This window comes from Toxotes jaculatrix, chromosome 23, assembly GCF_017976425.1.
Source record: "Toxotes jaculatrix isolate fToxJac2 chromosome 23, fToxJac2.pri, whole genome shotgun sequence".
Classification (NCBI taxonomy): Eukaryota; Metazoa; Chordata; class Actinopteri; family Toxotidae; genus Toxotes; species Toxotes jaculatrix.
In genome coordinates this window covers 14521255-14542063 of record NC_054416.1, presented here as the reverse complement: position 1 = coordinate 14542063, position 20809 = coordinate 14521255, and the positions used below count along the sequence as shown (strand labels likewise).

Here is a 20809-nt window from a genome sequence, read left to right as displayed (position 1 = left end):
GCTGATGGGAGGAAGGGGACAATGAAGGCACTCAACAGTGACTCAGCTGGAAACACAACACCAACAACACGATTCATATTCAGCTATTTCTGTCACTCTGAGGATCAAATCTTAACATTTATTTTCTGCTATGGAAAAACTTAGTAAAGTATGTGATCACCCCCCCGTCCACAGAGGGCCTACTTTGAAACAATCTGCCTTTAAGCTCAGATAGGTTACATCTCCAACTTCCTTCAAGTTGCTTCTAAAAACCCTGAAAGCCACACTGGCGCTTGCCGCTACTGCTGTCGACCCTGCTACAGTTCATGTAGAATTTCACAAGCTCCACCCTCCACCCAGCCTCCACCTGTAGGCTCTTGAGTCTGTGTTTCCCTAAGGTGGAAGTTATTGTCATCACTCCCCACTCCCTGCTGTGCTGAGCTTGGTGTTTCCTCATGTGGAGTGACAAGGCCAGAGCTTAGACACTGAACAATAACGAGTCATTCTAAATTCACAAGTGAGGCAGCTGACTCATATTCTCTTGTATGAGACCAAATCCCTGAACCAGGTTCCAAAAACTCTGGTGGAGACCCTGGAACCAAAACAGTGGTGGTTGTTCTTATAGGTTCTTAACAAAGTTTATATATTAGAATCACAAGGATTGTGCTTAAAATCATAACAATATATTCGAAGTGTGAAAGATTTTTCACAAGATCCATGATTGTAGGCTATGAGAAAATATCAAACTACAGATCTCCACCCTCAGTGTAAACACGCGACATATTAGGGAGGCCAACTAAAAAGACTGATGACCTCACACATGAGTAAAGGCCAGACTGTGTGTGTGTGTGTGTACTGGGCCAGTTTGAGTTTTAGACCTTACAAAGAGAGGACATATTGGACAGTACTCACTTTCTGACACACCTTGAAAGAGATGTTTGAGGATTAAGACTTGGTTTCAGGGTTCAGGTTAGAATTAGGTTTAGGTTAAGGTTAGGGTTAGGCATTTAGTTGTGATGGTTCTGGTTAGGGTTAGGGGCTAGGGAATGTATTATGTCAAAGAGTGTCCTCACAACTGATGTAAGACAAGCATGTGTGTGTTGCTAGAGGAGGGGCTGGGGAGCGGGCAGTACTGGGCACAGGCTCAGATTCATGGCAGCTCCCTCCCATAGTCCTCAGTGACAAACACAGCCATAGTAGGAGAACACACAACAGGCTTCTGTTAGAGCTCCAAGTAAAGCAGTCTGCACCATCAGCTTGATGGTTCATTAAAGGAGCATTCACCCCAAAATGCACTGTTCCAAAGCACAGAATCTGTGCAGGAGTGTGAGGGACGTATATCACCATCAGTTTATCACTTTTTTCCTGAAAAGCTAAAGGGATGCTGGGATTTTTTTCTGTCCCTATTTGAAGCCAAATGTGTATCAGTTCTGATTGTCTGACTGTTTGTGTTTCTGCTGCGCTACCAAGTTGCTATTTATTACAATTCGATGGAATCAATCCTGAAATTTAAAACTTCAGCCATAACAATACAAAAGCAAACAGTCTGAAGTAAACAAGTAAAATGAATCAGTTGTTTGATAAGGCACTGGGTGTACAAACAGAGTGAGGCTCAGTATGATATTCCACACCCTTTCTTATCAGCACAAACCACACTGAGACTTATGAGGAACTCAGTGAAACACAGTCATTCAGCATAACATCATCATATTTATGATACAGAACTAATGATGGATTTAGTGTGTTTGTCTGTGCCCATGGACATGGGCAGCATGTACAAGACTGACACCTAGTGGTCAGTTCATGTAAAAGAGGTCAATCAAAAACTTCTATCTGGAAAGTAGGAAAGAGATGCAGCTGTTGAAAATGATTAGGGTCATGAGGTGTTGCAGTTTTCTAAAGGGAAACTTTAGAAAACTGCAACACCCTCCGCTCAGCACGTCAATATAACAGAAAGGTGTTAAGTTTTTGTGTTTTTTGTTTTTCCCTCTACAGGACCCACCAGACAAGGCACTGAGGGAAAACAAGGTTGACTGGAGCTGGTCAACCTGGGGCAAAGGAAAGCACACAAGGACTAACTAGCTGTCAAACCTGAAGGGTCAGCTGAATGTGTACAATCTGGCGAAGAACGGATTGAAAAGTTCTTTGTCAGGTCTGCAGGTTGAGGGCGTGGTTGATGAAGTGATTTGTGACAAGCGGGAAGCAGGAAACTAGATCGTCCACACCCGGGCCTAGACACATAACATGGGCATATGGAAAAGTGGACTTTTATGAACCACGGTGTGGGTGACCTCCTAATGGAACTGATTTCAGTGTGTAACAAAGCAGTAGAGTGTGTTGGTTAAATGGCTTTCTTTTTCTCAAAGGTATTTTGTAGGGTGATGTAGTTAAAGGAGTACATTCATTTGTATAAACTAAAAGGATTAAAACTGATGCAGAGGAATCAAAGAAATTCTCTCTTTTTACTCTACATGTTCTTCTTAGCTGTCAAAAACTGGCACATATCTTACCCACAATGACACTTAACCGTCAACAGTTCATTTGAAGATTCGGGTGTATTATTCTAGTTGCAGCTAATGTATCCTGGAGCCTGCAGTAGAGGTAAGGAGCAGGCAACAGAGGTCTGGTAAACTCACTTCTAATCTCCAATTAGTCTAATGTAATGTTTATGGCTTTTCAGTTCAGTTCATTAAACTGAAATTGAAACTCATTAACAGCACGTTTAATTCCTGTACATGCAAAGTCCTTATTGAGTTCTGACTGACTGTACATAAGCTGACACATGCACTTTATGAGTTATCATGACATACACTACTGGTCAAACGTTTTAGAACACCCCAATTTTTTCATTTCAGTTCTTTATTGAAATTAAAGCAGTTCAAGTCCAATGGATAGCTTGAAGTGGTACAAAGGTAAGTGGTGAACTGCCAGAGGTTAAGAAAAAAAAAGGTAAGGATACCCACAACTGAAAATGATGTACATTTCAGAATTATACAAAAAGGCCTTTTTCAAGGAAAAAAAAAATGGCTACCACAGCATTCTGCAGCACCATTGGTCAGGGGTTCATCCTACAGCAAGATAATGACCAAAAAACCCAAAGTCCAAGCTATGCCAGAACTACCTTAGTAGACATATTAATAAAACTGTTGGAAAGTGTTGCCATACACAGTTCATGAGTTCATGAGCTTTATAATGTACAGTAAATAATTAAAACTTAATGCAGAAGTGTTTTCAAGCTCCAGTCACTCTCATTATGTCTTTAATAATTAATAAATACATTAATAAACACTTTAAAACATCCTTGCAACTACATGATAGTGTGTTATAAACAATTCTAAAGGGCTTGTATCCTGCTGGGAGATGCTAAATAGTTCCGTTTTACAATAATATCTAATAAACTTGTAGCATTCGTTGTGATTTTGATTCATATCTGAGGTGAAGCACTGATCAGATGAAGGAGGAAGAGTCTTACCGTTAGTGCTGCAGTCCATCCCAGTGTGTGAGGAACCGAGGGGTCAGGTTGGAGGAAACAGAGACCACAGACGGAGGAACGGGGTCTGGAACATGATTGATAGGAGGGGACAGGTTATGACAGGCAAATGTCAATCATGAGGATGTGGGCGGGACATTAGGAACACATTTGATGCCAAGTGCAGGACCTCAAATGAGACTGATTTTGGACACAATACATGGATTTAAGAATATATTATAGGGTATTTAAACACAGAGTAACAAATGAGGCACAAAACCCCCTGTGGTTCCTGAATGCTTCAGGTTTGTGGCAACTTATTTATTTTCCTTGGAAACATGTTCCATCAAAGCACATCACCAACTGAGATGGTATCATATATTTACAGTATGTGTTTAAAAGTATGAAACCATGTGGACAAATGTGGGATGGCACGTTTCTTGACTTCTTCTAGTAAATACAGTAATAACAAATAAAAGCCTCTTACATGGACTTATACAATAAATAATCATCACAGTCATTTCATATGAAACATTTCCAAATCAGCACTTCAGGAGCTTTGGCACCTTCTAGAGGCAGTTAGTGGAAAGAAGCTCAGGTGAAGAGCAGATTTCATTGTTGAGTCTCTTTAATATCACAGTTTGTGTATTTGCTCCTCCTCTGCTCTCAGCTTTCTTACCCTGGACTTCATCTGTCAGGGATATGGGGGGGGGGTATCTCTGATAAAATCTTTGTGTCCCAGTGTTGAGAATTAGCACAATTTCCGAAAGGTTGAGACAATTCTCCAACAACTGATCCAAAGCTACATTTCAATTAACCACAATTAACCAGGACAATTATGACAAGTTGTTTACCCAACAACAGCAGGATTTGATCACTGTATCTCAGGTTTTTGTCTAATGTGGACTGAAAAATAAGAATCTGTGATGGAGCCAGTTACTCCATCCATCAGAAACAGTAACTGTGGTGGAGCAAAGTTCAAGATTTTTTTCTGGAATAAAGTTCAGAAAAGTAGAAAGTCTCACAGAATGGAAATGTGGAAGGAATGAGAAACTCAACATTTACTAGAGTACAGTCAGTGAATGTTATTTAATTACGTTTACTTTTGGTTTGACTTGCTTTGATGAAAATTCTCTCATTTGCATATGGAATTCTAGAAGGAGACATCATACTGATATTCTAGAACTCAGGTCACATATAAGAAGCGTTGATGTTTGCCACTTTGTCAGTTGACTTTGCACAAGTGGACAAAGAAGAAGACGAAGAAGAAGACGAAGAAGAAGAAGAAGACGACGAAGACGAAGACGACGACGAAGACGACGACGAAGAAGACGAAGAAGCACTGAATCTCAATCCAATTGACAAACCCTTTTGGACAAACTCAAGATACTGAAAGTCCCAAGTGACACAGGTAAGCGACTGTTTGTTTGTCCTTAATGCAGAAAAATGTGAGACAGCTTCCAATCAGGAGAGGAAAGATGAGTCAACATGAAGATGTGTTTCCATGAGCAGGAAACATCTGCTACTGTCTCAGTACAAAGTGGAAGTTAATGCTCACTTTTACTGCTGTCTCATCATGTGTGTAATGTAGATTTTCACAGAATCTATATGTGTAAGTCAAATGAAAATGTAGCTTCAGTTTATGAACTTGATTTCCAAGATGGTTGGTGGCGATGCATTCAGTGTGGATCAGAGCTCAGATGATCAGGTGACCTGATCTTCTGTTTCACCCACATTTCCCTTTGTTTTTATCTCTTGAAGAAAACCAGAGGACAATGGCAAGGAGAGGTTTCTCAATCCTGTCATCTTTCTTCAAGAAAGACCAGCTACTTCATAGTAACTACATGTTGAAGAATTATCTGGGAGAGGGATCCTATGGAAAGGTGTTCAAATGTCTAAAAATGGACACCAAAGAGACTGTTGCCGTAAAGGTCCTTCAATACAACCACCTGATCGATAACGAAGTAGGTTCCTTTATTCTTTATTAGCATCTTTATATTTTGCTTTGATCCACAAATTTAGTGCTTGTGAATTATGTGTCAACAACACATAATTCACAAGCACTACATGGTCTTATCTCCAGCTGAGTCTACTACACTCCTTCAAGAAGAAGAAGCTGGACCAGTTTAATATTGTCCGCTTCATTGAGCAATTCCAAACAAAAGACAACAGAACTGCTATGGCCTTCGAGATGCTGGACCAGACTCTGGTAGAACACCTTTGCGACCACAGCCACTTCCCCTTACATGAAGTTAGGAATATAGTCCAACAGGTATGAATGCAGTAGCATCAGATACAACACTAATATCAAAAAACACTGTCAGTGTAGCTTCATTCTCTGAACATCGCTGATGTTTGGACTTGCAGATGGCCACGGCATTAGAAGCCCTGAAGGACAACGAAGTGATCCATTCAGACATAAAGTTAGACAACATCATGCTGGTGGATCGCAGAGTGCAGCCCTTCAAGGCAAAACTCATTGATTTTGGAATGGCTTTTGAAACCTGGGAAGCCGTACAAGGAAGCGCTCACCAAATGACACGCTACAGGTGAGCTACACAGACACATGAATCATGATTCTACTTCTTTGTAGGATATTTCTGAGCCGTCTGCTCAAATACGACAGCGTTCCTCATCCTGTGTTTTACATTTGTTTCATATTCAGGGCTCCAGAAATTATTTTGGGACTCCCATTTTCAGAGGCCATCGACATGTGGTCTCTAGGAGTCGTGATGGGCCACATGGTGCTCGGTCACCCACTCTTCCCGGGGAAAACAGAATATGATACAGTAAGTCATTTACTGCCTCCTTTTTTCTCTGCCCCATGAAGAGCTAGTACAGCTGCATCCATGGACTCTCCCCCTTTAGGAAGAATCAGCAGTTCTCAATCATCTTAAGAACAATTGGCTCACTACAAAACTACAAATCTGACCACACATATGATGTCAGAATTTAGTGCTCCAAACACATTTCAGTTGGTACGAGTAGATGTGGACGTAACCTTTCACAAACTTTTCTGTAATCCCATATTTGGCAGCTGTACAGTGATTTAGACTTTGAAAGATGATCTACAAATGAAGTAAATTCTAAATATTATGTGCGACAGTTTCCAGCCATGAAGAGAAAAGAAGCATCTTGCTGCACATGCTGATGTGATTCTTTGTTTTGTCTCCAGTTGCGATACATAGTTGATCTACTGGGTGTACCACCGGACCGTCTTCTGGCTAATGGGATGTACACTGACAAATATTTTGTTAAAAGACCTTCTGGTCACTGGACACTGAAGGTATGACAAGACCAAAAATCATCTCATCCTTAATGTTCTGTTCTTGAATTAAAATTCCATCATTTTCCACCAAAATCCACTGAAATACACTGAACTTTCTATTAGACACCTCTGGAGTACTGGGGAGCTTACAGGTTATTCAGTGACAAGAGGAGCTACCATTTCCGCAACCTGGATGACATCAAACCGGTAGGTGTTTAAGTAGGTTGAGCTGTAGCTGCTGAAGACAGACTATGATTGGTTTTCTTTTTCTGAATCAGAGAGTTGACTTTAGTGCTGTTGAATTTAGTTGCCGCTGCCAAACCTGATGGCAGTGAAGTCTGAGGAAAAGGAGGAGTGCATTGACCTGTTGAAGGCGATGCTCAAGGTGGACCCTTTTTGGAGGATTACCCCACGTCAAGTCCTCACACATCCATTTATCACAAGGGCCACCACCTTCGACCACATCCTTAAGTAAGTGCCTGTGCTTAGGAGTGTATTCCTGCTTTGTATAAAGATTATCAGACGGCAGAGGCAGATGGCAAACCACTTATCATCTATTAGACTGACAGGATCACATCATCTGCCATTTATTTTCTTCGTAGTCAAGACATTAATTATCCTGAAGTATTGTTTTGACTAGTCAGATTGTAGTTGAAGATGTCTTCAGTTATTCTGAGTGGTTATATTATTATTCCAGCTATTAATTTTATTGTTATTATTGTCAAAATGCATTTGTAGTTTGATAAAATGAAGTCAGGGACAGTCACATAAAACTATATACCTGCATACTTGTGTTTTCTAGTCATGAACATAACAGTGTGACTTATACCTTTGGCTCCAGCCTCCGAAATGAACCAGGACCCTGCAAGACAGTAGAAGCAGGGACCACACAGGCAGCGGAACCAAGAACCAGCCAGGCTGATGAGAACAAGAAGAAGACCAAGACTAATACATAGTTGGTTTTGACTCATCAGTTTTAAAGCTTCAACACTTGAACAAAAAAATTGTTGGTTTTTCCACAATAAGAAATGATTTTGTAGCTTTGATGTCAGATGGATGGGTTCTCAGACAGCTTTCTGTTGGACCTCTGATTAACTGAATGTGTTCTAATTCCACAGCACCATTGGATGTAGTGGAACAAGTTCACCATCATTCACCACCATTCACCATTCATCATCAACACCATCATTTCCACTTTTTCTGATGCGGCCTGCACCACCTCAACGCTTGCTGGTATTTGATAAGGACAGCAGGACACAGAGTGAAGCTTGGTGAGATGATTTCATGTGGACATGTCAGTCATCAGGGAGCATGTGTACATCATGACGCATCAAGACTCTGATACTAACTGTGTGTATGTGTGTTTATATCTGTGTTTAGTCCATCGAATAAGCCCGAGAACACTTCTAATAACTGCCCTGAGACCTGTAAGACAAAGCAGGAAGACCAGGATATCACTGGCAGAATACCTGGTAGGAAATGCTCACCTCCACTCGTGACACATCACATTGCTGTTAATGCTACTGAGGATTGACTTTAATGTCCTTTGGATCTTCAGGTGACACAGAGCCCAAGGAGGAGAAGGAGAAGGAGAAGAATGGCTTCGAGCGCTTCTGCTCCTGGATGAAGAGGAGGTTCTGCTGGTGCACCAGTGTCAGCGAGAACGAGAACTGACTGAGGAATCCCTCTTCCATCCTGCCTTTTCTTTCTTTCTTTTTGGACTCTGTGAATAAACAGTTGAAAGTGATTGCCGCTTCACCTGTGTGCTTTCGGGTCCAGGCCTGGTTTATAGACTCCCCATAACATTAGCACTGTGGCCTCGCAGAGTGGGCTGATGTTGACTCTGAGCTGGGCTCCTCTCTGTGTGGAGTACCAGGTACTCTGGTTTCCTCCCGCAGACCCTAAATTATATCTATAATAATAAAATAAACACAAAAATTAGTAGATAGATATTTGTTTGTATGCTGTGTCACAACTAAATGAAAAACATATATTAACATAACTGGTCAGTAACTGAATGAATGATTTTACATCAAATTTTCCTACATAAGTGACAACAGATCGATTTCAGTGTTTCAGATTTCAGCAAGGTGCGCATGGACCTGTTGATACTGCACAGGAAGTACTGTCATTAGTTATTTACTGTTTATTCACATAAACTGTTCGTTCATTGACTGTTTATACATCAGATATGAATACTTCGAAGCAGAAGTTACGGTTGTTGATAATCAATAAACACTTTGGCCTGCACGTTACTATTAAAACAACTACTAACTACTAAAACAAAATCAGAAGGGCCGTCCTTCCCTCCTTTTTCTGGGGAAAAGTCCACATTTTATAACAAATAATACTCTTATTATTTCAAAGAACATTTTTTTTTAGGTCTGGACAGAAAACTTAAGGAATGCAAAGTTGTCTACGGCTGCTATGGTGGTTGTTGTGGACGCTACCATCGACTGAAACCGCTCAGTTGTGTGTCGTTTGAATTATTGTGTAGTTACCTGCGCTGCTGTGTTAATTCTGTTACTTGGTGTAACTGTTGGACTATTGGTTAGGCGTCTCATACCAGGTATTTCACCAAATATACGTTCAAGTTTAGCCGAGCGCGACGAGCGTTGGACAACTCGCACGCGCGAGCGAGTCCGCCATCTTGGATATGTATGTACAGTAGCCCTCACGTTAGAGTTGACCAAAAAGCCTGTGCCAAAATCACGTGACTTTAAAAGACTGTCTTCTCAGTTTTTCGGAACTAAAAGAAGAAACAGTCCTTTCCCCCCCAGTTACTGGTGTACAGCAGAATATTTTCAGTGGATGTTTAGCATTAAATAAGATGGAAAATTGGGCAAACAGTCAAATTTCAGGATAAAAACAATTTTTCGTTTTTTTGGAGGCTAACGAGAAGGAAAAAGATATTATTGACTTCCTTTGTACATTCAATCAATGTTCCTGTGTTCTCTAAAATAAAAAAATATATACTCTATAGTATTATTGAATTATAATTGTTTATAACAATTATTTACTGTAACTGTTCGTTTTTTTACTGTAGAACTGTACACAAACATAATAACAGAGATTCTGTATATGACAATAGGTTAAGGGGTAAATAAATAAATAAATAAATTAGTGGTCTTGGTCCAGTGTCAGACTGGACCAAGAGGAATACACCAAGTATCTGAATATTTAAACGCTTTAAAGTTGCAGGTCAGAAGCTGATGTGTTGTGTAGAGTTTGATGTCCAGTTGTGAAGGTCAGGTGGTTTTGAGAGTGGAGGTTCTGGTTCTCTGAGGGTCTGAACATGGGCTCCTCAGCTCTAATGGAGTGGAGGAGATAGTGCAGATGGACTGGGAGTACTGGGGCTCCTCCTCGCAGTCTTCTTCACCCTCCAGCTCTGCATGCTGGGGGCCGGAGAAAAGCCTCATCACCGCACAGACCTGGGGCACCTGCAGGACAGTGTCCTTTAAGGTAATGAGCACCACCAGGCCCACCAGCAGGTAACCTGTGGAGGCAAAGAGGTTTTTAAAAAAAATCTAGATTAGATTCTCAAATATCACCGTTCAGTAAACTACTAGTTTTTCATGTCGCTCATCTTACATGTGGTGAGGAACTCGAGGGTTTCTTTAGCCAGAGGCCCCCAGTTTTCCCCCACAGAGTTTCCTCCCTGACCGACGGTGCTCAGGACGACAAAGCAGAAGAAGAGGGCATCCAGGAAACTCCGGCCCGGCTCCACCGCACAGACCATGAGGGCGGGGAGAAAGAAGAGGAGGAGGAGGATGAGGGCTGAGAGGAGGCTGGCGTGGACGAGAGCGGCCTGGGCGTAGGGTAAGCCTAGGTAAGTTTGCAGGTAGAGGATGGGGGAGTGGGTGACGACAGGGAGGAGGAGGTCGGACAGGAGGGTGAGGAGGAACAGGGTGAGGGGGATTCCCAGGGTGCAGTAGAAGATACAGAAAAGCTTGGCCTCGTCTGATTTGGGGGTGTAAGAGTCAGAACCTGTGGAAGGACAGAGGAAAGACGTCTACCCAGAGAAATACCCTGTTGTCACTGTTGTGAACTGTGAACAACAGTAATCAGCCACTTTTAGCAGTCGCACTCACCCATGGTTGTCAGAGTGACAATGACAAAGTAGAGCGACGAGGTGAAATCGTAGTGTCTCTCGTCTGCATCTGCCTTTAAGACGGCGACATCCCCGTGGTGAGCAGAGAGAGCTCTCGCCAGCAGCTTGCTCAGCCCGCTCTCCTCGACGCAGGGGTTCTCCCGCAGGAAGGAGCGCCGCAGCTCCTCCACCTCGGCCCTCAGACGACTCTCCGCCGGCTTCTCCACGACCGTGAACGCCACGCCTCCCAGCAGGACGAAGAGCAGGTAGCCGAGAAGCAGTCGGGGGAAGGCGCCGGCCTGGCCCCGCGGTCCCGCCAAGGACACCAGCTGGGCCATTTGTTGGTTCTGGCTGCTCTGGTGTCTCTGCAGACAAACGGCAACCAGATACTGAAAGCTGAAGAGGCTTTAAATATTTAGAGGTAGACTGGGTCACAGAGACAGGCCCAGGCCAAGAGACGGATCAGATAAAAGTAATTCAGAATGATACAGATATAACGAAGGCTTTTCAAAAAGTACAACACATATTTTTATTCTATGAAAACAACTTTACAAACTTTTTTTTTTTCCAAATACTTGGCAGGACTAAATGCTGTCCCATCATCAGTCAGTCATCAGTCAGCATGTGTGTACAGTCACTTCACAATAAAACTCCTTTGTGTAGGGGTTTTTTTCTTGTGTGACTGTAGAATCGGTCAAACGCTTCTGATGGCTTCAAGATGAGAAATGTTAATATGAGTCTTTTAAGGTTTCCAGCAATGCAAAAAGTCTGAAGTCCATTTCTGTTGCCCGGGAAACCTCTCCTCTACAGAGGCAGCTGAAGAGAGTAATGGGAACACGCCCAGCGGCGTACGGGTTTGCCCACCCTGCCGATGACGGGCAGTTTGTGGGCGTATGCACGTGGTGGGATGGCAGAGAGAGGTGGGGTTGGGGCAAATGTGGTCTGGAAGGGGCGGCGGCCTTGACAGCGGCGGCCCATTTGCCGCCCGCCAATGAGAAAGGAGAACACCGGAGGTCCGGTCTGGGCAGAGGTGAATCGAGCTTTGGGGAAAACATCACGAGGAGGACCCGTCGACCGCTGACCCGAACGTGATGAGGAAGATCTGGAGCGCTGTACGGAGGAGGAGGAGGAGGAAGAGGAGCGAGTCAGGGACCTGATGGAGGGAAGAAAGTCAGAAACATTCAGTCTCAAAAAAAAAAACCCTGGCAAACACTAACTGAATCATTGAGGTTTCATATTTTTTAAAAAAAGAGTTCTGTATGTTTGCTTTACCTTCCTGATCCGGTAGCAGCCAGGCTGGGCGGGGGCGGATCGGTACGGGGACTCCCATCATGCCTGGGGCTGATGTTGAGGTTGGCGGTAAGCTGCGGCATCTTACGGGTGGTGTCAGGGTTGGTGGCGGGGCCGGGAGGTTCCTTCCTGGAGTCGCTGGGCTGGGACAGGGTACAGGGAGGGTAGCTGCCGAACCCTGGTCCGGTGCTGAACCTGACGGCCAGGCTGTCTCCGAAAAAGGAGTAGAGCTCGCTGTACATAGCAGGGAGGGGGACTGGGGTCCACTCCTCCCAGGGACAGCCTGCCCCTCCTGCCTGGAGGTGGCTGGCAATACCTAAGGTGGCCTCTGACAGGGGCTCTGGAGGGGGGCTGAGGCCGGGGGAGCTCACTCTGTAACCCATAGCACCCACCGCTGAGCCCGTCTGACCGCTGGAGCCTCCCTCTGCTGGCTGAGACAGGGACAGAGCCTTCATCTTCAGGAGGCGCTCTACTGCCACCTGCAGGACAGACAGGAGATCTTATTGACCATGGACAGTATGTAAGTGCAATGTGATGTGGTACCAGTCTGTAAGCTGTTTTGCTACTTTAAATATTCATAATCCTACAAAAGATTATTCTTTGTCTCTTGTGCCACCATGAGGACAAATTAACTTTATGCCCAAGATTCAGTTTCAGAACTCTGTGGACTTAAAGACCAACTGACATCACCAGTCACTGCTAAAACACCAAAACAACAACTACTCATCAGTCAGGATGTCGCCAAAAGTCAACAAACACAGGAGTCTTGGATCGAATGAGTGTTTAAAACGACAAATGTCTCTGAGGTACTGACCAGAATGGCTCCATAGACCTTATGTCCATCTGCTTTGACCTGAGCATTGGAAACAGAGTAGTCATCTAACACGGCCTGAAGGTTGGCCCAGTACGCAGGAAGGTGCGGGAAGAGAACCCTCTCAACAGCCTGCCGACAAAAACACAATCATGTTCGTTCAGAGGTTACTGGAGGACAGAAAAATTATTCTCATATGTTCTAAAATTTTGGAAATAGGAATTCTTTTCAATGAAGCGGGGAACATACTTTCCATCCCAGAGCATGAAGCCCCACCACGGCTCCGTAGTGAGAGCAGAGTGGTCTCACCGGGTCGGATAGGACCTTTTGGAGCGACAGCAGGATCTGATGGTAGAGGCCGCTGACCAGATCGCCGTGAGTCCTGGAGAGAAAACGTAATGTTGGACTTTCGGCAGACGATCACCGGGCGGACTTGAAGTAGTCAGTGTCTTATAATGGGCTGTGATTGGCTCACCAGAAGATGTGGCTGAGCAGCAGGGCAGCATAGTCCCTGAGGGTCCAGTGGTCGTTGAGCGGGTTGATGGAAGCAGCTAGAGGCTCCAGGATGCAGTACATGACGCTGGAGACCAGGCTCCGGACGTAAGAGCCCAGGTAAAGGTAGGGGTTCTGGACCAGGCTTTTCACCATGTGGAGGAGCCTGTTGAGCTGCTCTAGGTCGTGGCTTACGGACTTCACCTGAACAGGATGATGAATGAACAAAAAACATTTACTCGTATTACTCAACAGGGTCGATCCGAGTACCGGATCAGCAGACACTCCACTGATGGGATTAGTATAAAAAGCTAGATCGGCGCATCATGAAAACCTACCCCACTGATGACATAGACAAAATAAGGGAGCAGGGCAGCGATCTTGGAGTTGGACTGAAGGTCCAGCAGAGCCACCTGAAACACAGAGAACACACCTGAAACTGAACTTCGCGCCTCAGGAAAAATCCACTTTGGTCTGAACACACCTTTAGGAGTAACACACTGTTTAGTCTGTGTTTGGCCGCAGGTTACCTTCATGAGGTGGGGGTCCTCTCCCAGGATGGCCCGTGTAATCTGCTGGTAGTACTTCAACAGGTCGTCTGACAGGGACTGCACCGCAGTGGGAACTGTGGCAATTCAACAGTAAAGTCAGAGCGCTGCCGGGTCCTGCACCACAGTCACACTGATACACTAATCAGAGGCAAAAATCTTCTGACGTTAAAGGAATAGTTCAACATTTTGGTCGATAGGGTTATTAGCTTTCCTTTTGAAGAGTGATATGAGTAGATGGGCAGCGCTGCAGCTGCTGCTGCTAACATGTTGCTTTCACCATGCTCATTGTGTAGACAAGCTGTTAGTCACAGTGTGGTGCAGTCTTACCAGTCCCTTGAGGCTCCAGATTTCCTTTCCCATCCAAGTATGAAACATTCACTGATAATGACAAGAAAAGAAAAAAGATCCTGACGGATTTGGTATAGAATGATAGAAAATGGACGGACGGATGGATAAACCGTCTGATTCAAAGATCCGGGTTCAGCAGCGTCGAGGATATTTCTGTCTGTAGTGTGCGACAGGGCAGTGGGTCATACCTCGTACCATGGTCTCGGCACAGCCTTTGGGAATGTTGGTGGCCAGAGCCAACTCCACCAGGTTGATGTCACGATCTTCGATGAAGAACAGCTCTCCTTCTTTCACCGAACGGAAAGGCAGAGCATCCTGGGCACCGTAGCCACAAATGGCCTGGTGAGGACGCAGACACAATAAAAACCATGAAGGCAGCCACGACTGTGGTGTGTCACATCAGGCATTTGCCGCTCAGACACTCTCACCTCCACATTGCTCCAGTGCAGAGCTCTGTTGAAGTCCTCCACCGTCAGCTTCCTTCTCTTGGCATGTCTCATAAACTGTGAGCTGCTCTGTGTGGCAACCAAACAACACAAAGGCAACGTTGCCATAAACATCGTACGTCAACTCTTAATGCACTTCTACAACTCTTTACCTCTGCACTTTATCCGTGCAGCGAGGCGGCACTGACCTGCGTTGCCTCCCTGAGCCGGTAACACACGTCCTCAGCCAGCAGAGCGGCCACATCGTCGCCCAGCTCCACGCCCGTACTCTCGGCCATGAATTTGACAGACTCTCGGGAAATCTCGGCGAAGCGGCGCTCTTCCCGGTCCGCCATTGCTCACAGCCACTGCACAGAAACTGGCAAAGACGAACACTTGACGTTAATATTTGCTGTCTCTGGCCAGTTTACATCTTCTCAGACCAGACCAGAAAAGAGCAGCAAGTGTTCAAGAACTTCGTGAATTCGTTCAAATGTCTGGTGACTCCTGGTGCAGACTCGTTGTCTAACATGCTAGCATAAAGAAATCTGGATTCGCTCTATCGCCAGGAATAAACGATGTAAAATTGTATAATTAAAAGTATTATGATGTAAAGTCGACTACCATTGTTTGGTGCTTAAATGTATGTTGTTGTATTGTTCGCAACAAAGTAAAACAGAGTGGGAAGCAACTCAATAATAGGTCTGAGCCATTACCTGTTGCAGCTAGCTACAGTCACCGAACGTGAAGATGATAAGCTAATACGTAGCTGTCTAACTGCACAGAAAATGCAATGCAGTATCTTTATTATATGAATTAGACTTTACCTTCCTCGAGTCAAACGGCCACTCTCAACACACTGTGCAAAATACTGTCAAGTTAGCAAACATGAGATGGCAAGACATCCGTCCGACTCTTCAAATTAAGACAACACTAAAGAGCCTAGAGTATGCATTTTTGACCAGTGCGCCATATTAATGATGAAGGTAACATATACGAGGGTGAACTCGAACCACTTGCAATGATTTTAAAAAACACTTCACTTAATTTAAGTGAATTTAGTTTGCTGTTCTGGCTAACTTAACCCTCCTACGGCGCTAGATACATGTTGACATTTATTTTCCGTCTACTACTTCCGACCACTACTAATGACGCACTAAGGAGGCGAAAGCCAGTGATTGGTCGGTGGAAGAGATTTTAAGACCACAGGGGTGCACTCCAAAAGCACACCGACACCGCGCCGGTTAGTTCCGGATAGACGTGTGTCACACATAAAACGGGACGTGCTGCTTGGTGCCGATCCGAATCCAAACACAACTAATGTAACGACCTTGCTAACACTAGCATTTGATAGCATGTTATGATGGTACCTGGTATATGAGCTCTTTCAATAATAGTCAATACATACATGTGTAGGCCTGTTTATAACTTCACCCAAATATTAAAGGAAGAAAATTAACAAAAGAAGTCAGCACATAACTTGTTCACTGACTTTCTATGTTAGAAAAGCCCAACAATGTGATGTTAAAACACAGGTGTTTGTAATGCTCTGATAATGATAAATTCATTAGAGTGCTGCTGTAACTCATCATTCTTAAATGCACAGATGTACATTGAAATGGGTTCAATTCCAATTTGCTACAATAAAAGGAAACAATATGGTCTTGTGCTGCAGAATGAGAAATACAAGAGGATTTGGGATTAAAAACAGTACTGAAAACAACAAAGCCTAATTATACTAAAGACAACTTGAGGGTTAGAGATTAAAATAGTTTATTTATGATGCTGAGATCAAGCATTTCATTTAAGTTCATTAATAAACTATGTACAATAGTTTAAAAAAAAAAAAAAAAAAAAATACACTCATAGCTGACCCTGTATCAGGAGGTCCAGAACTCCTACAGACATTCAAGATGTGCTTGACCTAATGACAACAGCAATTAATAAAAAAACATAATAAAAATTAAATATCCTAGGGAAGGAGGGTTTAAAAAAAATTTAAAAATATACAGTAGATTTCATTGAGCTGTAGCGTTCAGTGCTGATGCTGGTTTTAATGACGACAATACCCAGTTAGATTGCCCTGTTGTCCCAGATCTCCTGGGCCTTGCTGCTCTCCAGCTGCTGCAGGTGCAGGGCCAGTGGTAGCAGCAGGTCGCTCAGGTGCTGGCTGGAGAAGGTGAAGGCATTGTGGGCTGTTGCCTCTGCGGGCGGGGTGGCAAGAGGAGATGTTGATGGAGGAGAGGAGGAGGTTGAACAGTTCGAAGAGGTGGAGATGGGGGAAGGTAAACCTGAGCTGCCCGGAGACAGCTGAGGGTAGAGGGATCCTCCTTGACTTTGGTCAGAGGTTTTGATCTTGCTGGGGAGGCCGTGCTGGAAGCGACAGCGTGTGCCATACAGGCAGAAACCGAAGGAGCTGAAAGTACGGCACAGAGCTCCTCGAGGCCTCCACTCCTTGGTCTGCGGTTGGAGCTGGGGGCTGAGAGCAGACGGAGTCTTCTCCTCAACAACATCAGGAGACTCCAGGCCACTGCTGACTTCTCCACCCTCCGTGTGCAGGAAGTTGCAGCGAGTGCCAAAGGGACATACTCCAAAGGAGCGGAAATTGCGGCAGGGGATGTTCCTGCGGCGGTGAATGGTGGGGCGCTGCTCCGTGGGACTGTGGACGAATAGGCAACGGCTGCCGTAGTTGCAGTAGCCAGTGGTGTGGTAGCTGCGACACAACTCCGTCTTGTACTTTGGGTGGCGGAAGGGAACCTGGAGCTCTCTGAGGCCGTGGGCGAACTGGCAGCGCTCGGCATACTTACAGAAACCAGTAGCAGAGTAGCTGGTGCAGAGCTCCGTCTTGTAGCGGGTGGAGCAGACCCAGGGGATGAGGGGAGAGTAGGCAGACTCAACCAGGGGAAGCAGGGCCTTGGCCAGGGAGAGGCCTTCTCCACCACCATCTCCGTCCAACTCGTCATTGGACAGCAGATTGTCCACCAGCTCCTCCTCTTGGCAGGAAGGCAGGAACAAGTCGTCACTGCTGGTCTGGGAAAATAAATACATAAAAAGTTTCAGGTTGATCTGAGCATGGTAAAATAAAGCCCTGCTTTCTCTACTTATTGACAACCGTTCAGTGTTTCACTTACAGTTTACAGAAACTAGCTACAGGAACTCAGAGGTTACATCTTAAAAGCAGCTTAAAAAAACAGCATTGTCTTAATGAATGACCATAAATTCTGTTTGACTTACCTCAAACATGGCTGCCAACAGGTGAAGAGAAGCTTTTGGTGATCTCAGAGGCCAGAAACCAGCCTCCAGACTGCGCTAAGTAAGAGAAGCCGCTGGCCGCTAAGTTACAGTCAACGCGCGTCTCAGTAGAAAGGCACGGACCCCAGCGCTCCTGCCTCTTATGGAGTCACAATCTGTGGAGCGGCCGCGTGCGTTTGTCTTTTAAACCGGCCCTTAGCTCCCGCCTTCCAGTCAAAATGAGCATCAGGTGTGCTCGAGCTCGACGTCAGAGTCACGTCCATGTGCGGGGAACGCGCTTGATAACGGACCAATCAGGTTATCAGCTGTATTATATCAGCGTCACGTTACGTTAATATCTTAGCGTTAAGCAGAAATTGTATGTGGACTGAATGTGAAACTCCAGAAGGAAAACTGGTGCTAAATGTCGTCGTGTTGTTTTATCCGCGTACTTTTATCCATTTAAAAAAAAAAAAAAACATTTTTCATTACTGTTAAAAGTCTGGTTTGCTATTGGGCAGCCAGGTGACACGGTTGTTTGCTGAATACACTTTTTTAAAGTACCTCAAAGGTATGCGGAAATGAACCTCAGTCGGAAGTAGTTCAAACAAACCCTCTAATTAAAAGCCGTCTGACAGGAACCCCGCTGAGTACAGACAGACAGGTGTGTCCTTTACTTAGGCAAATCTTTGTAATAAATAAATAAATACATTTTTGAAAAAGTCAGGCGAACAGCAGGAAATCTTAAACATTTTTTAAATCATGGACTTAGAAATTTCTTGTACAGATGCAAATACCTAAAGATACTTAAAAAACAAAACAAACTACAATCTACTTATATTTTTTTCCTACTCAGTTTTTAAAAATCATCTTAAAGCAAATGTACAAGAAATTTGCTTCATAAAAGTCACTAAAATATAGCCGAATTTGTCATTTAAGAAATATCAAATTAAATAATAAACAAGAACAAAGAAAGTCACAGGCAAAATGATGCCACTTTCCGAATTTGAACGTTCTGAGTTTCCTGTAAAAAAGAAACAGTCAAGAAACAGTCCTCATTTGACCACAAAGAAAAAAAAAATCTTTATTTCTTTTCTTATCAAGATACATTAAAGGATACAGAGACATTGGAATAAAAAACACTTGAGAAAAAACTTTCAGTTGTAGCATGTTTGTCTCTCCACCATACAAAAATCAGCACCCTGTCCCTTTTGAATGTTGCCCCCCCCCCCCCTGGTTGAAATGACCAGCCCACCCACCCCACCCAATGAAGGAGAGCAATGTTTCACATGTACAGTAGCCTTTTAGAGCCATCTCCACAATAATGGAGCAGAATTACACATTTTAGATGTAAAAAAAAGTTTCCAATATGTCAGTTTTCCACTTTTTTTTTACACAGATTAGTATTTACTACAAACTTAACACTTCAATTTCTCGTTTGTTTGTTTTCTTTTTTTTTTTCTTTTCTGAGAAATATTACAAAGCCCACATTGGGACCAGACTTGCTTATAAAACCAGTGTAACCCCTCACTGCTATGAGGGGATTCACAGCCTGAGGAATACAAAGGAGTTATAATTATCCAATTAACAACTTACTTTTAGTACTTACCCTTTCGGAAATGGTACAAACAGAGGGAACTAAAATAAAGGAAGCAAATGAAAGCACAAGTCGAGACCGCAAGATTCCTTTCACATCGTCATCATCAGACCCAATCGCAATCAAAAACCTCACTTCTGCTCTGCACCATCAAACATTTACAGAAGAGGATTAAGGCCATATTTTTTTTTTAAAAAAAGTTCTGATTTAATCAATATTTGGAGAAAAAGAGTTTGGAGAAAAGATTTCAATCTCAGGTTCTTCTTGCTATTTTTAACCATTAATTCCAGAACTAATATTTGGCCATAATTGTCTTCCGTACATTTACATATTGCTGCTTTTTTAACAGACTTTTTTTTTTTTTCAACTGACCAGTAACATAATTGTATCAGTTTCATTCAAACCAACCAAACACTACATTGTCAGAAATGCTGTGGCTTAAGTACAACATTGCCTCAGGGTTAAAAGTGTCCACTCACAAACGGACATCAACCATGTTCTCCACAAATATGGCTTCATTTTGGACTTCAGCAGACTCAAACATAGTACCTCAAAGCCAAATGTGTTCTCTTCAGCGTGGCCAGTCACACAGTAACTTGTGCAAATCCATGGTAACCACAATCATTTGAATGTCATTTAACACAACAGGATCCCTCCTACGCTGTAAACCTACAGACTCTTCGAGCAACAGGCCTTCGATTCCAGGCGGCCGATTTGAACTTCCCGGGGTGAGGTCAACAGAACCTGATAACAGGGTACTTTCTCTCTTTAAACCAACTAAAAGTGGCTACAAAAGCCTGGCAAGCAAGTGACAGGAGATTCAGCTTGACTACAACAGCAGCCCTTGTTCAGTTTCTTAAAACAAAAACAAAACAAAAAAAACAACTACTGTGATGCCTCATGAAAGTCGACAAGGTATGGAAGTTTAGTAGTCACAAAACTATTGAGTGAGCACAAAACAAACTTGAGTGGTTAATCCAGGATTAAAATCAGGAGCAAGTTAAACTCATCAGAATCCTGATTTTCTGCACTCAGTCTGGTGCATTTTTCCACTTGTTTGAATGTTTGTTAACAATTTAAGGTTTTCACGTAAGAAATAAGTCAGGCTTCAGTTAACTCTACACAAAGACGGGATTAAGTTCAGATAAAAGAAATTTGTGCACGTTCCCTCAATTTGCTCCATTGTTCCACCCGCTTGATACCAATTATTTAACACTGACAGGATGTGTGGTCAAAACATTACTTACATAACGACATT

General features: G+C 43.7%; 3 protein-coding genes across 3 annotated transcripts; all 3 read right to left on the bottom strand.

The window, feature by feature from the left end:
- Window positions 1–9964: 9964 nt before the first annotated feature.
- Window positions 9965–11144, bottom strand: kcnk7 (potassium channel, subfamily K, member 7). Its single transcript, XM_041031836.1, has 3 exons — window positions 10808–11144; window positions 10308–10703; window positions 9965–10212 (listed from the first exon to the last, which is right to left on the bottom strand). Exons 1-3 carry the CDS (start codon window positions 11142–11144, stop codon window positions 9965–9967), a joined length of 981 nt encoding a protein of 326 aa, XP_040887770.1.
- A 186-nt stretch (window positions 11145–11330) lies between these two features.
- Window positions 11331–15795, bottom strand: taf6l (TAF6-like RNA polymerase II, p300/CBP-associated factor (PCAF)-associated factor). The gene is made up of 12 exons (XM_041030889.1): window positions 15551–15795; window positions 14933–15102; window positions 14727–14813; window positions 14487–14637; window positions 14278–14328; window positions 13930–14024; window positions 13738–13812; window positions 13383–13603; window positions 13157–13289; window positions 12911–13039; window positions 12079–12575; window positions 11331–11959 (listed from the first exon to the last, which is right to left on the bottom strand). The coding sequence occupies exons 2-12, from the start codon at window positions 15077–15079 to the stop codon at window positions 11611–11613; spliced, it is 1935 nt and encodes a 644-aa protein (XP_040886823.1). The 5' UTR covers window positions 15080–15102; window positions 15551–15795; the 3' UTR covers window positions 11331–11610.
- A 731-nt stretch (window positions 15796–16526) lies between these two features.
- Window positions 16527–18103, bottom strand: cth1 (cysteine three histidine 1). The gene is made up of 2 exons (XM_041030890.1): window positions 17958–18103; window positions 16527–17753 (listed from the first exon to the last, which is right to left on the bottom strand). The coding sequence occupies exons 1-2, from the start codon at window positions 17964–17966 to the stop codon at window positions 16797–16799; spliced, it is 966 nt and encodes a 321-aa protein (XP_040886824.1). The 5' UTR covers window positions 17967–18103; the 3' UTR covers window positions 16527–16796.
- Between the last annotated feature and the right edge of the window lie 2706 nt (window positions 18104–20809).